This window comes from Canis lupus, chromosome 1, assembly GCF_011100685.1.
Source record: "Canis lupus familiaris isolate Mischka breed German Shepherd chromosome 1, alternate assembly UU_Cfam_GSD_1.0, whole genome shotgun sequence".
Classification (NCBI taxonomy): domain Eukaryota; kingdom Metazoa; phylum Chordata; class Mammalia; order Carnivora; family Canidae; genus Canis; species Canis lupus.
In genome coordinates, this window is record NC_049222.1 from 50,183,519 (window position 1) to 50,199,467 (window position 15,949).

A 15,949-nucleotide genomic window follows, 5' to 3' on the forward strand; every position below is an offset into this window, starting at 1 on the left:
CGCCCGCCAGTTTTGCCTGCACAGTACTCCTGCTGTTTGCGGTCAGAGCAGAAGCCACCGCAGACCTTACTCCCTTTGGGCAAAAGAGAAGTTCTCCTCTGAGTTCCACAACTAACGATAGAGGAGAAAGACCACGTTGCCGAGGAGGAGATGTAGCCATAGAAAAAAGTTTTACCAAGAGTTCTTAAAAGAAGCCACAAGTAGTTTAAATTTGAGTTCACTTACCACATTACTGAACATTTTCTCTGCTTTTTGTCTTTTGTAGGCAAGAGTGCACAGTGGGAGATTCAGCTTGCAAGAATTCTGAGTCTGATCCAGAGGATTTTTCAGATGAAATCAATACGGAGAACCTTTATGGCACCTCTCCCCCCAGCACACCTCGGCAGATGAAACGCATGTCCACCAAACACCAGAGGAATAACGTGGGGAAGCCTGCCAATCGATCTGGTTTGAAAGGTGAGTCTGGTACTTACAAAAATAGACAGGCTTGGCACTTTCAGTATGTAATCTGTATAACGCATAACTACTGATTGATCCTTTCTATGATCATGTTTTTCTTTTTATCTTGAATTTGATTTTAATGCTGCTTTTAAATTTCACTTAATTTTTGAATTATTACCAGTAGCAGTTTTGTTAATAAAGGAAAAAATAATTCTCCAGAGATAGAAAGATTTGTCCTGAGTAATTGTTAAAGCCAGCGGTGTGAGGCATTTGTATACCTGTTGGTATATAGAAGAGGTCACGTGTGCGGGAATCCGTGCACTCATCCAAGATGGCTGTTGATACATGAGAGAGATGGCTTTTTTATACTTTGAGTCGCTAGCTTTTGTCTTCCAGACATGATGTACTGGACAGTTTGGGAGAGGCGGATCCAGGCTTCCCTAGCCAGCCTGTGACGTGTGCTCTCTGTCAGTGACCGTGATGCTGTCCTACATATGCACAGCCCTCCTTCATGCTAAGCACAGTGCTTGGATGGTACCTCATCATGGACAGAACTTGCCTTCTACTTATCTCTCTGTTTGGAATCTCAGAGCCCTGATAATGTTCTGTTCCTAGAAGCTGGAAGTGTTTTCTGGTTTCATTTCATACTTCCTCCAGCATGTCACAGCTGTTCTTTTCTAAGGTAGATAAATCAAATCGTGCTGACTTGCTGCTTTCTTGTTCTCTACTTTCTGGCTCAGATCCTCAGATTGCTGAAGCCTTATGGGTTTAGAATTCTCCTATTAATTTCAGCAAGCCATTTGTCCTAAAACTGATCTCATAGCATTGTGGAATTCATTCGTCTCTTACTGCACAAATATGGATTCTATTCTTTATCTTATCTGGGACATTTTCCTATCACATGGTCTCCCTTACTGATATCAAGTTCATACCCATTTCTCCCTTTCTCTGGCCAGGTTCCCCTTCCTGCAGATATCTTCCACATATTGACCTTTTGTGGTTGTAAGGGGACACATTCACTCTTTGTCTGCATTGTGGTCCTTTCTCAGGAAAGAAGGAAGGCAAGAGAAATGGATTTTGAGGTGTATATTTGCTTGGGTGAAATTTTGCCCAAGGAAGAATTCCTAAGCTTTAATAGTCTTTCTTTTCCACAGGGAAGGTGATTTCTTTTCTTTCCTTTTGCTTTTGCTTTTGCTTTTGCTTTTGCTTTTCCTTTTCCTTTTCCTTTTCCTTTTCTTTCTTTCTTTCTTTCTTTCTTTCTTTTTCTTTGTAAGGATTTTTGCATTCTCAAATTATTTATTTTTAAAGATTTTTTTTTATTTGAGAGAGAGAGCGAGCGAGCGAGAGAGAGCGAGCCCCTGTGAGTTGGAGGAGGAGCAGAAGGAGAGGATCAAGCAGATTCCATGCTGAGCATGGAGCCCGATGTGGGGCCTGATCCCATGATACTGAGATCATGACCTGAGCCGAAATCAAGAGTCAGATGCCTAACTGACTGAGCCACCCAGGCACCCCAAGATATTTTTATTTTTATGTAACCTCTATACTCAGTGTGGGGCTCAAATTTACAATCCCCAAATCAGGAGTCACATACTCTACTGGCTAAGTCAGCCAAGCTCCCCAATTTTTTACTTTCTTTTAAAAGTTTATTTGCACTAGGATATTAACCTGTGACCTGAACTTATTATCCCCTTTGGAAACTGATAGCTTTTCATTGCAATTTATTATCTTTAAAATCAATCTTTATTCATTTTCTCAAAGATAGCTATAGAAGTTCCTTATCTAATATTTTAGATATTATAAAGTAAAGTAGCATCTACTGAATCAATATTATTTAATACGTATTTGCTTCGAGCTGGTAAAACTGAGAAGATGCCAGTAGCACATCTGCTGATGTTGGTTCATGCTATTTTAGAATAGGAGTTAAGGGCATAATTCTCACATTTTATAGATTGAGAAACTGCAGTATAGGGTTATTAAAGTAACTTTGAGGCCAGAAGTCTTGAGATAGTGACAGGACTATTTTTATAAATAGTTCTCCTGGAAAAAAAAATAAAAGAAATAGTTCTCCTGGTTCTTGATTTGGACTTTTTCCTAGTACAAGCAGCAGATGTTAAACTTACCTGAATGCAGTACTTGAATTAAGTGTACTGTCTTCCACTAATCAGTCAGAAAACCAGTCACTAGATTTTTTTTTTTTTAAGATTTATTTATTTATTTGAGAGAGAGAGAGCGCGTGAGAGAGCATGTGCATGCATACCCACATGAGGGCAGGGAGGGGCAGAGGGTGAGGGAGAGAGAAACTTAAGCAGACCCTATGCTGAGTGCAGAGCCTGACATGGGGCTCGATCTCAAGACCCTGAGATTGTGACCTGAGCCAAAACCAAGAATCAGACACTTAAGCAACTGCACCGAGCAGCCCTGGTGGCTTAGCGGTTTAGCTCCTCCTTCCGCCCAGGGCGTGATCCTGGAGACCCGGGATCGAGTCCCACGTCGGGCTCCCTGCATGGAGCCTGCTTCTCCCTCTGCCTGTTTCTCAATCTCTCTCTCTCTCATAAATAAATAAATAAATAAATAATCTTAAAAACAAAAACCCAGCATTACGAAACTGCACCGCCCAGGCACCCCAGTCACTAAGTATTTGTTGAACTCCTACTGTCCTTCTGGGATGTGTGGGAAATAGAAAATGGAAGGTTGTTTCTTTTCCTTCAACTTTTTTCAACTATTTATTTCGTAAAATTACAGAATTTTAGCTCTGGAAGGAGTCTTACAGACCACCTATTCCAGTTCCTGCCAGCCAGGTAGAGTCTTAGAGACCACCTATTCCAGTTCCTGCCAGGTAAAGAAATGTATGGCCATATATCTTTTGACCTGTACCTATATAACAGCAAACGTAAGAAACCAAAATCCTTAAAAACTTATTCTTTTTTCTTGTTGTCAAAGATTACAGTTTGTTATAGGAAATTTAGAAAATTAAAGCAAAAAGAAATAAAAATACATATAAAGCCAATACACAGAAGTAATAACTTTTACCATCTGTGGTGAAAGCCCTATGCCGCATAGGAATCATGCAGGTAAATAGGCAGTGCAGGCTCGTGTGGTGGAGCTAGAATGAAGGGTGGTGAGGTGAGGCTGCTGCAGTGTCCACAGGAGGGACTGGGAAGCCCTGGGGGTAGAAGACTTCTGGAACAAGTGACATTTGTGTTATGACCTCAGGGCTGAGGCCGGGAGGCCAATATTTCAAACTAGTGTGTGATTCATGATAATATATTGGTCTCTTAGTATTTTCAAGAGCTTTTAGAATTAATTAGGTTGGTCAGATTTATTTTAAAAGCTTTCCAAGGAAGTATGAACTGATGCATTCTTCCTTTCTCACTGCCACAAGCAAAGGCTCTCTGAATCATACTATTCACTTTAGAGCTGCAGTCCAAGTTGGACTCATCTTTTTAATAAATGTCACCAATAATATTTGCATTTTTTCTGGTTATCTATTGCTGTATAACAAACCACCCCCAAAACTTGGTGGCGTGAAAGAACAACCATTTTATTTTGCTCATGATTCTTTGGGCCACATACTTAGGCAGATCATAGCTCATCTCAAACACATTATGTCTGGAGCTTTAACTGGAATGGCTCAGTTGGCTGAAGATGTTGTCATGGCCTGGATAGGGCCCTAAATGTGGGGTTTCACTTCTTCTCCACATGGTGTCAGCTGCGTCTCTGTGGTCCAGCATGGCTCCTTTACTCACATGTCTAGTGTGTGGACTGAGAGCTGGCTAGCATTGTTTTTTTCCCACATGACCTTCAACATGGTCATCCTGGGATTCTTCACAGCATACTTGTTCCTGGGTAATTGGAATTCTTACATGGCAGCTAGCTTCCCCTACAGCAAGTGTCATGAGAGAGATCAAGGTGAAAGTTGTAAGGGTTCTTAGCTTAGGAAGTCACATAACACCACTTCTGCTGCATGGTGGTGCCATGCTACACAGGGCTGCCAGAATTCAGTGTGGGAGGGGACCACACAGGGCATTTCAGAGGTAGATGTGGTTGCAGGCTGTAAGGCATTAGCACCTACCTGCATTTGATAGAAAGCTTTGGGGCATTAATGCCCAGTCAGTCTCTCCTCTGTAAAGGCAGACATCATAAGCATTTCTGAAGGACTATAAGGACACAAGAAGGTATCTGAGGGCACCCTGTTGTAAGGAGGGGAGAGTAACCATTAACAGTTTTTTTTTTTTTTTTTTTTTTTTTTTTAGCAATGGTAGCTGTTGTCATGAACTGATTACATGGATATGATTCTTTAAATATTTTTATTATTATAGGCTCAGAGTAACTACTACCAATCTATAATAGCAATGAACTACTATAGATTTATTTTTTGTAATTGGAAATTCAGTCCCAGGCCACTTTCTAACCAACTGGCTATAATTGAGAGTTCCCTTGAGACCCTCTTCACGTTCCATCATTTGCTAGAACTGTTCACAGAACTCAAGAACACACTTTACTTGCGTTTATTATAAAGGACTCAGGAACAGTCAAATGGAAGAGATGCATAGAGCAAGGGATTGGGGAGTTGGGGTGGGGGGGGGATGACCTGAGACTTCCCAGTCCCGCCAGCATTAGTGTCCCGTTCCCTGGATGTGTTAACCAGCCTGGAAGCTCATCACATTTCCTTGTTAAAGAGTTTTTATAGAGTTTAATCTCCAAACTGCCCCCTCCTAACTCCCTTCTGGGAGGTTAGGATGGTGGATGGGAGGTGCTAAAGGTTCCAGCCCACTAATTATTTGCTTCTTCTGTGCCCAGCTCTGTCCTGAGGCTATCTAGGAGCATTCCCTAAGTCACCTCATTAGCATAAATACAGATGTGATTGAAAGGGGCTCCTGTGAGTAATTAAAGATGCTCCTATCATTCAGGAAATCCAAAGGTTTTTGTTGTTGTTGTTGTTTTAGCAGTTCTGTGCCAGAAACCTGGACAAAATCCAAATATATTTCTTATCATATACCTCAGTGAGCAACTGCTAGCAAAGGTGTGGGGAGATGACAGCTTTCATACAATGCTAATGGGAGTGTAAATTGTCTCAATCCTTGTGGGAAAGTAATTTGTTAATATAGTTAAGGGATGGTTGGTTATGTCCTTGACCCCACATATCCACCACTGGGACTAGACTTTAGAGAAGTTCCTGAAAAAAGATTCACTGTGTCATTCATTGTGATTTCCAAGCATAGTATGCAATTGTGTAACCACCAAGCAGGGTAGTTCAAAACTAGTGTCTGTCATAGTGGTTGTCTGGGATGCTAGGGGACTGAGGAGAGGAGACCCTTGGTTGGGGACGAGGGCGGGGATGAAGGACAAAGGTGAGGTTGCCATTGCTAAGATGGTGTGGGGGTGTGAAGGATGAAAGTGAGGCCATCATTGTAGTATTTTATTTCTTGCTTTATGTTGGTGGACTCTGAAATGATTGCCAGTTTAGAAGTGTGCAAAATGATATTTTATCCAATTTTTGCATTTCCCTGGGAATTTAAAAACATTTTTGTTTTCAAAACATGAACTACTGGTTTTAGAAGCTGTGACAAATATGATAGCAATGTTATGATGTCTAGGTATGAATGGTTAGTTCCTTATTACCTAAAAAAAAAGTTAGCTATGTGACATCCTGACTGATGTAACCTACCGGTTAAGCTCTCGAATTAGCTCACCCACCAGGCTTGATTTCATACTTTGATGAGTAACAAGATTTAATTGTGGTATTATTTAAATTGTACTTTAGGATAATGGTAAATAACTGCCAAATTACAGCAATTAAGATTTTAATAAATTTTGGACAATAATTAGTCATATATAGCTGTTCTTAAGATTGGTTTAAGGGAAAGATAGTCAAAGTATCTCCACCTTAAATTTTTGTGCCTTTTAACATCGCAGAAAGAAGTAAATCTAGTTCACCTCATAGTTTAAATTAAGAATTAGGGCAGCCTGAGTGGCTGAGCGGTTTAGTGCAGCCTTCAGCCCAGGGTGTGATCCTGGAGACCTGGGATCGAGTCTCACATCGGGCTCCCTGCATGGAGCCTGCTTCTCCCTCTGCCTGTGTCTCTGCCTCTCTCTGTGTCTCTCATGAATAAATAAAATCTTTAAATAAATTAATTAATCAAGAATTAAAACACTCAAACCAAGTTCTTTTCAGAGTGAATCTGCCTTGTAATCAGTGTCAGCTTCATTTTGCCAGCAGTATTATAATATACTGCAATAGCCAAATTATAGAGATAGAACTAATACTTCAAGATATTTATATCAGAATTTGAACCTACATGTACATTCCTATATACGCATACTGATTTCCCTATCATAAATATCTCAAGGTATATGTATATATAAATGTGTGTATAGGGCAGCCCGGGTGGCTCAGCGGTTTAGTGCCACCTTCAGCCCAGGGCGTGATCCTGGGGACCCAGGATGGAGTCCCACGTCGGGCTTCCTGCATGGAGCCTGCTTCTCCCTCTGCCTGTGTCTCTGCCTCTCTCTCTCTCTCTGTGTGTGTGTGTGTGTGTGTGTCTCTCATGAATAAATAAAATCTTAAAAAAAATGTGTGTGTTAAAGTCTGTATTTGCTAACAGTAGTATGATTAGCTACTTGTTTTTGAAAGAGTATAATACTGCTGTAAATTTGAGTTGATAAAATGCTTACAAGTCTATAGAATTGACTCCTGAACAATGCCAGGGTGAGGGTTAGGGGTCAACTCCCTGCAGAGTCAAAAATTGGTATATGACTTTGACTTCCCAACAGCGTAACTTTTAATAGCTTACTGTCAATTACAAGTCTTACCATGATGTAAATAGTTGATTAACACATATTTTGTATATGTATTATGTACTGTATTCTTACAATGTAGTAAGCTAGAGAAAAGAAATTTTTATTATTATTGGGGATTTTTAAAGAGAGAGAGAGAGAGGGTGGAGAAGGGGCAGAGTGAGAGGGAGAGAATCTTAAGCAGGCTCCATGCCCAGTGTGAACCCAGTGTAAGGCTTGATCTCAAAACCCTGGGATCATGACCTGTGCCTAAATCAGGAGTTGAACACTTCTCTGACCAAGCAATCCAGGTGCCCTGAAAACATAATGTTTTTAAGAAAATCTAAGAGAAAATATATTTATAGTATTTATCAGAAAAAAAAAAAAATCTGGATGTAAGTGGACCTGCATAGTTCAAGCTTCTGTTGTGCAAAGGTCAGCTGTATCGTCAGTCACCTGATTGCTCATTGTTAGCTAGAGTGGACTTAAATCTGTATTTCAGCTCTTTAAACTCAGCCTGGTAGTCAGAGTTCTGTTTCAGGCTACCCATATGCAGACTCACTGTCCAGCCAGAGTCTCTTTTTTTGCCTTTGTGTCTCTTCATTGGCTTAAAAGATACTCTCGACTTTCTTGCTACCCTTGTTTGAGCTCTAATTTCAAGGGCCCTGGTCAATTACATGGTCTTATTTAAAGCCTTTATAGATTAGTTACCCTCTATAATCTGTGGTTTATGACACTCTGTGTCTAACCTTTCCTTGGGCTGTTAGCACTGGCCTGTGAGCACCTGTGACAGGTGTAATTGTGATGTGATGGCACAAACATGGATTGGGATCCCGGTCATAATATTTACGTGTTGATGTTCCATGGTAGACTTCATCACAGTGTTGTGAAGATGATGACAGTCTCTGTATAGGTCCTACCTTGAAAATGAGGGAGTTGAAGAAAGCACTGTTTCCCAAAATTCTAGCCAGGTTGAATTGGAGACACTCGGAGTGGGCCCGGGAGTCTGCATTTTAGCAAGAACCCAAGTGATTTTTAATGTTGTCTGATATTTGAGAACCATGAATTGGATCTCTAAGCCCCTGCAGATTGCTGCCAGTGTTTGATAATCTAGGACATCATTGCTCTAATGACCATCTCACACTTAAAGGTAAAGGGTGGCCATCCGTTTATGCTTACTCATTTGAGAGCTTGAGGAAAGCTGCTGTGTAGAATTTGGACAGTACTCCTATAGGAGAGCAGAAGTATTGTAAGGACTTGATAAAAAATACATTTTATACATATTCTAAGGAGCCAGTTCTAGATATGGATGATGGGAAAGTTCAGTTGAATGTCTCATATCTGTTTAAGCAAGTGAACCATATTGCTTGTCATTGGTTGCTTTTGGTTTCATTATAAATTTTTTTTCCTTTTCCTTTCTTGTTCTTCCAATTAGGCAGGAATTATTGGTAATTGGCCAAAGGAAAAAGTAACTACTCTGGAAGATTGTTGAAACTGCACTAACCAAATCACACCATTTAATTTATAGCCATTCAGGAGATCAGATGTTCCATTAATCTTGCTTAAGTTATGATGAACTAGTTTTAAAATACTATAATGAGAACTTCTCATGTAATATATTCTGTATACTTTTGATTTATTATTTTCAGAAGCTGTTTGTATTTGACTTTTTATTAATTGCAGAGGGATTTAATATTCAAAGGAAACTAGATAAACTTATTAATGGGCTTTCCATTATTAATGGGCTTTCAAGTTATTATTAAAAGTTTTATACTCATGTCAGATTGGGTAAAGATAATATAAAGTGCTTGGGAATAATAACTGTGTCTCAGCTTATAGGTTTATTTTCATCCCCAACATCCTAGTACTTCTCCATCTCCCTTAACTGACAGGTCTCTTAGAGTTTCATAGAGGATTGCCCGATCACTGATTGCTAGGAAATACTCTTGTGTTTCCTCTGTCCATCTCAAATCTATCATTTGAAAAGTATAGCAACTGATAAATAGAGTTTTTTATAGTAGCTAGACTAGGGTTTAAGTCTATCTTAAGTTTAAATTAATATCATCTTAAAGCATGATGTATCAATTTCCATTTATGCTTTTTTTTCCAAAACCAACTTTGTTTTTTGTTTTGAAAAAAAAAAAAAATGTTCTTTATGTTCCATCTTGTGCCTTTCCCAATTTGCTTGTCTTTATGAACATTGTACATCCAAATAAGCCATTGCTTTATGTACATACAAAATTTTTTAAAAATAGTATAATACACCATTTTGTTTGCTATGAGGTAGGCCTAAGATGTGTACATAATCTGCAAAAATTAGTTTTTTAGGCTACTAAAATTGGATTCTTCTTATACAGGAAAGTGGGACTGTGGCATTTTTTTTCTCTCTTAAGTGTTTTTTTTTTTTTTTTTTTTTTTTAACGATTTTATTTATTCATGAGAGACCCAGAGAGAGAGAGGCAAAGACACAGGCAGAGGGAGAAGCAGGCTCCGTGTGGGGAACCTAATGTGGGACTCAATCCCAGAACCCCAGGATCATGACCTGAACCAAAGGCAGATGCTCAACCACTGAGCCACCCAGGCGTCCCTTAAGTGTTTTTAATTACTGAAATAAAGATCAAGGCTGAGAAGTTTTATCTCTTAATATTTTTTTTTCATGCTTTGAATATTCGCTTCCTAGAAAATATGGCATAGATTTGGGCATAATGTTTATAGCCCAGTCTTCTGGAATAATGAAAAACCATCCCAGCCACTCTCAGTTAACACTTTTTTTTCCTTAGAATCTTTAAATCATGGATTTAAACATTTTAAAAATCATGGAAGAACATTTATGAGTTATGTAAGTAAAGTATTACATTTTCACTGTTCATTATTCTTTTCAAATTATAAACTGTATGCAAACATTCTCTGGCCATTATCAATAATGTTATCCTATATCATTTTATAAAGTTTTGTTAGGATCCTAAATCCTAAGCTAAAAGCATCATTTTTTGTTACATAAATATTTGATTTCTTTGATTCAAAACCAAGACAACATTCTCTTCTAGGTCTGCATTGCCTCTCTTCTGTACATGTTTCTTGGATATTCTTATGTACTCTCCTAGTATTAAATAACATATGTATACACTGATGACTTCCAAGTGTATCTTTGGATTTCTCTCCTAAACTCAAGATCCACATTATGTACCTATGGACATCGCCAATATGACTTCCTATAGGCTCCTCAAATTTAGTGTATTAAAACTAAACTCATTATTTTTACCTCTAGTCTTAAACAGTGATACCATGTATGTCATTATGTGTTTCATAGGACAAAGTATAGTATAAATTCGTATCTTGAAAAATGAAATATAGTGGAGTTAAATTTGGAAGCACTTGTTAGCTTTGCTTTCAAATAACCATTGTTTTACCAAGTAGAGATGAATAAATGGTATGTATGTGCTAAGTCAATAAAAGTATAAAGAATACAGTTACAGAAAAAAAAAGAACACAGTTAAAGAAAACATCAAAGAGGAGACAAAGGCCAAAATGAAAAAAAATTCATTTTTTTATAAATGAATAATGATAGGCATTTGTAGCTAGAAGCAGAATTGTGAAGAAATTTCTTGAATGGACTGCATAAAAGGTTTTAAGACCTTTAGAAGTAAGATAGATTAAAATAAGGATAAAAATTCCATCATTTAAAAAATATTGGTAATTAAAAAGTAATAGTTTTTATATTAAAATATAGCAAAAATTCCTATAGAGAAAATCTTTTTTGATGGACCATAAAGGAAATAAATATGTCAAGTTGGACTTAGGAATTCCTCTTAGGAATATTTGTTTTAATTTCTTTTTTTTTTTTTTTTTTTTTTTTTTTGAGAGAGAGAGTGAGCTAGAACTAGTGTGCACTCATGCCTGTGTAAATAGGGGAAGGGCAGGGGCAGAGGAGGGAGAGGGAGAGAGAGAACCCTAAGCAAGTTCTATGCTCAGAGCAGACCCCAATGTGGGGGCTCAGTCTCATGACCCTGAGATCATGACCTGAGCAGAAATCAAGAATAAGATACTTAACTGACAGACCTAAAAATTCTTCTTTTAAAACTATTTTAATTTAAACTGATTAACCCTCTCAAATAAAAATCTTTAAAATGGGGGGAATGTATCTGGGTGGCTCAGTTGGTTACGTGTCTGTCTTTGGCTCAGATCATGATCCCACCATTCAAGGATTAAGTCCTGGCATTTGGTTCCTTGCTCAGTGGGGAGCCTGCTGCTCCATCTCCCTCTGCCCTCTACTCACACTCTCTCTGTCGCTTTCTCTAATAAATAAATAAAATCTAAAAAAATTTTTTTTTAAATTGATTAGAAGGTAAATTGGTTTTAAACAGGATTTCTGGGCAGCCTGGTGGCTCAGCAGTTTAGTGCCATCTTCAGTTCAGGGCCTGATCCTGGAGACCCAGCATCGCGTCCATGTCAGGCTCCCTGCATGGAGCCTGCTTCTTCCTCTGCGTGTGTCTCTGCCTCTCTCTCTCTCTCTCTCTCTCTCTCTTTCTGTCTCTCATGAATAAATAAATAAAATCTTAAAAAAAAAAAAAAAAACCAACAGGATTTCTTTAGTGAATTAATTTTGGATATATCAGTTTGTAACCCATATAAATATGCCCTATTTCACCAGATCTAAGGCATACTATGTTTTAAGAAGAAAAATGCTTACAATTGAAGACAGAATGTTTTTTTATACTTAGAATTTTTATTTTTTATTTACTAAAAGAACCCTTTTACACTTCTTGATATTTAGATACAGATTTTAAAGAACTACTTGTTACTTATGTATGTGTGTATAAAAGAAAATATAAATGAAACCTACTAGTGAATATATTCTTAAAGCTTATTCATATCAATTTTAAAATCTATTTTAATTTCAGAGTTCTTAAAATCCAGAACATGTGTCCTAGAGTCAGTGACATGAAGTATATCTTGGGTGTGGAGGGGAGACTGGGACAGTGTTTTTAGGTTTGGGCATTATCCGTATATGAAGTGGAAGCAGAGATTATCCAGGGAGGGAGAGAGTAAGGCAGAAGAGATCAAAGAGCAGAACTCTAAGAAACAGCATTTTCTGGAGTGAGCCAAGTTCCAAGGAGGGAATTTGAAAAGGTGTGACTTGGGAAGCAGAAAAGAACCCAGACTGTTGTATCTAGAAAGTAACAGGATGAAGGGATTTCATTAAGGCAGAGGTCATTGATATTGGCCGAAATGCCAAACAGGAAGCAAGGGGTGTGTGTGTTCATTGAAAGCTTGGGAATTAAATTAATAGAACCTTCTACAATTGTTTGACAAAATGTGATGTTTGCTTTCTTTGCATTAATTTTGAATGATTTTATATGCCAGTTGCAAATGATACTGAATTAGTCTCTATGTCTTCAGTTTTTTTAATGCTAAATTTAAAATATTATTGTTCATTTGTGAGAAAGAAGAAAACAAAGAATAGAATAAATAAACATTTTTGCCTATTACCCCTTTCATTTTTTTAAATGAGAATAATCTGAGAGTGCCTTAAAGAGTTTTTGCTCAATCTACTTAATTTTACAAATGAGAGAAGTGACCCAGGAAACTTCCGTGGTCTGCTCTGAGTTAGTACATTTAGTTCAGGGCAGAGGCAGGGATGGGATTTGTTTTCTAAACCATGTTTCTCAGATCTGTAATGTTTCTCCCTTCTTATGTCGGGGGTGGTAACTTGTGGCAATTTTGCTCACTGGGTAACTGCAACTTTAATGTAGAGAAACAACTTGTTTTAGATTGTAGTGGAGAATAGTAGAGAGCAGAGCAAGTATAATAAAGTGGGGGAATGGATAAAATCTTTTTAGAAATTTAGAGAGAAATGTTGTATGTATCTTGAATCTTTTAATTTTCAGCCTATGGTTATGATTTTTCCAGTAATAGCCTGAAGAATAAGTAAATGTGAATCAGTTTTAGTGAGGATACTGAGTAGCTTCATGTTTTAGAGCTAACCCAGTGTTCTGTTTATTTCTTTTTACTAGAAAAAATGAATGCACCAAACCAGCCTCCACACAAAGACACTGGAAAAACCATGGAGAATGTGGAAGAATATAGCTATAAGCAGGAGAAGAAGATCCGAGCTGCTCTTAGGACAACAGAGCGTGATCATAAGAAAAATGTGCAGTGCTCGTTCATGTTGGACTCAGTGGGTGGGTCTTTGCCCAAAAAATCAATTCCAGATGTGGATCTTAATAAGCCTTACCTCAGTCTTGGCTGCAGCAATGCTAAGCTTCCGGTATCTGTGCCCATGCCTATACCCAGAACTGCACGCCAGACTTCTAGGACTGACTGTCCAGCAGATCGCTTAAAGTTTTTTGAGACTTTACGACTTCTGCTAAAGCTTACCTCAGTCTCAAAGAAGAAGGACAGGGAGCAAAGAGGACAGGAAAATACATCTGCTTTCTGGTTTAACCGATCTAATGAACTGATCTGGTTAGAGCTACAAGCCTGGCACGCAGGACGGACCATTAATGACCAGGACCTCTTTTTATATACAGCCCGTCAAGCCATCCCTGATATTATTAATGAAATCCTTACTTTCAAAGTTAATTATGGGAGCTTTGCCTTTGTTAGAAATGGAGCTAGTTTTAATGGTACTTCAGTAGAAGGGCAGTGCAGAGCCCCTCATGGAACAAAAATTGTGTGTTACTCAACATATCATGAGCATCTCCAACGCCAGAGAGTGTCATTTGAGCAGGTAAAGCGGATAATGGAGCTGCTGGAGTACATGGAAGCACTTTATCCATCGTTGCAGGCTCTTCAAAAGGACTATGAAAAATATGCTGCAAAAGACTTCCAGGACAGGGTGCAGGCACTCTGTTTGTGGTTAAACATCACAAAGGACTTAAATCAGAAGTTAAGGATTATGGGCACTGTTTTGGGCATCAAGAATTTATCAGACATTGGCTGGCCAGTGTTTGAAATCCCTTCTCCTCGATCATCCAAAGGCAATGAGCCAGAAGATGAGGGTGATGACACAGAAGGGGACTTGAAAGAGTTGGATAGTAGTACGGATGAGAGTGAAGAAGAACAACTCTCAGGTCCAAGGGCACCAGAGCCCACACAGCCCATTGACACCAATTTCAGCATCCATTCACAGGATTGTGTACTGAAGAAGCTTGAGAGGCTTGAGTCTGAGGATGATTCTTTTGGCTGGGGAGCACCAGACTGCAGCACAGAGGCAGGCTTTAGTAGACATTGTCTGACTTCTATTTATAGGCCATTTGTAGACAAAGCCCTGAAGCAAATGGGGTTAAGAAAGTTAATTTTAAGACTTCACAAGCTGATGGACGGTTCCTTGCAAAGGGCACGTATAGCACTGGTAAAGAGTGACCATCCAGTGGAGGTAGGTTTCTGGTCGGCATTAGTATGGTTTTGTCCTCAGTTCCATTATTACAGTGTGTTGTGTTGATTATTATGTACTTTCGTAGTCTTGATATTTTTAAGATGTAAGTGATAGTTACTGTAACTTGCAGACTTAAACATTTCTATAAAGCACTGTAATAAATGGGGAAATGGTTCTTTGAAAACTGTATGAATTTAGTGTATTAAGTGTAAGGTGGTGTGTGGAGGAAAAAAAATCCAGCCATATAAATATAGGATGGAGAAGGACAGGCTAGGTATAAATAAAGAGGGAAGAAAACCACAATCATGGGTGACCACAGACTGAATATGAGTCAGTAAAAAAGTCAACATGATGCTGAAATATTTTTAAATGAATGTGGCATCCGAGGTCATGGATCTCCTTCTTTTCTCTATTCTTTGTAGTAGCTTATTTTTGAGTAGCATGTCCAGTTTTGGCCACTGTATTTTAAACTGATAAGAACAGATACTATGCATGATCTTAGCCACAGGCCAAGAGGCTATTTGGCCACTGTATTTTAAAGAGATGTGAGTTGTAGAGAATTGTAAGAATGATCAAAGGAAAAAAGAGTTTACATATTTAGCAAAGTTTATGATTAGTATAAATGATAGAAGTTTAAGGGAGGCCTTAATTATCAAATTCATGCCTCAATATGTGAAGATTTTTGTGAGAGGAGTATGCCTCCTAGAAAAAGCAGCTTGAAAACAGTACACATTTTATTTTGATTAGCTTGATGTCTCAGAAATTCTTGACTGTGAAGGGTGGTAAAACAAGAGAGGGCACACTGTTGGATACTGTTCTTCAGAGGAAGAAGAACAGTTTTTCTTTTGTGGTGAGTTTGCATGTTCATCTGGCTAAAAGCAAAAGCACCCACATCTTTGAGATCCTTTGTCCTGTTCTATGTCGCAATTCTAAATTTTAGTAGCTATCTACATACATATTTGTGCACCTTTCATTTTTATTTTTAAACTTTAGTTTACTACACAATCTGGCTTGCTTTGGAGTGAAAGGTGATAAAACAGAAGGCATTTTTTTTTTTTATAATGGATAACATTGGAAGAGAATCTGAGTATATAAGATTTTTATTTTTCATGAACTAGACCATGAACCCCTAGGAGAAGGGGTCAGACATTCACATAATATAGCAAGATGTTTGCAAAAGGAGTCTGTACTTTGTAGCTATAGGAAGTTAGTTGACTGAGTATTATTTGAATTACAAGTCTTAATAGTGAGTTTATATATGAGTCTTCTTTGAACAGTATTTTAACTCTGAATGATTTTTTATGTGCATCTTTTTTTAGAGCAAATGACTCTTTTTCCCCTTTTAGTCCATAA

At 38.2% G+C, this 15,949-nt stretch overlaps 1 protein-coding gene and 1 pseudogene across 7 annotated transcripts in view; one reads left to right on the forward strand and one right to left on the reverse strand.

The window, feature by feature from the left end:
- MAP3K4 (mitogen-activated protein kinase kinase kinase 4) overlaps positions 1-15,949 on the forward strand; it is a 111,738-nt gene that overhangs the window by 38,195 nt on the left and 57,594 nt on the right. For all 7 annotated transcript variants that reach the window (XM_038526498.1, XM_038526501.1, XM_038526499.1 and 4 more), the window contains exons 2-3: positions 266-456; positions 13,233-14,596. In XM_038526498.1, coding sequence (XP_038382426.1) covers positions 266-456; positions 13,233-14,596 — 1,555 coding nt within the window. The remainder of the gene's footprint in view (positions 1-265; positions 457-13,232; positions 14,597-15,949) is intronic.
- On the reverse strand, positions 15,013-15,117 carry LOC119869932 (annotated as a pseudogene).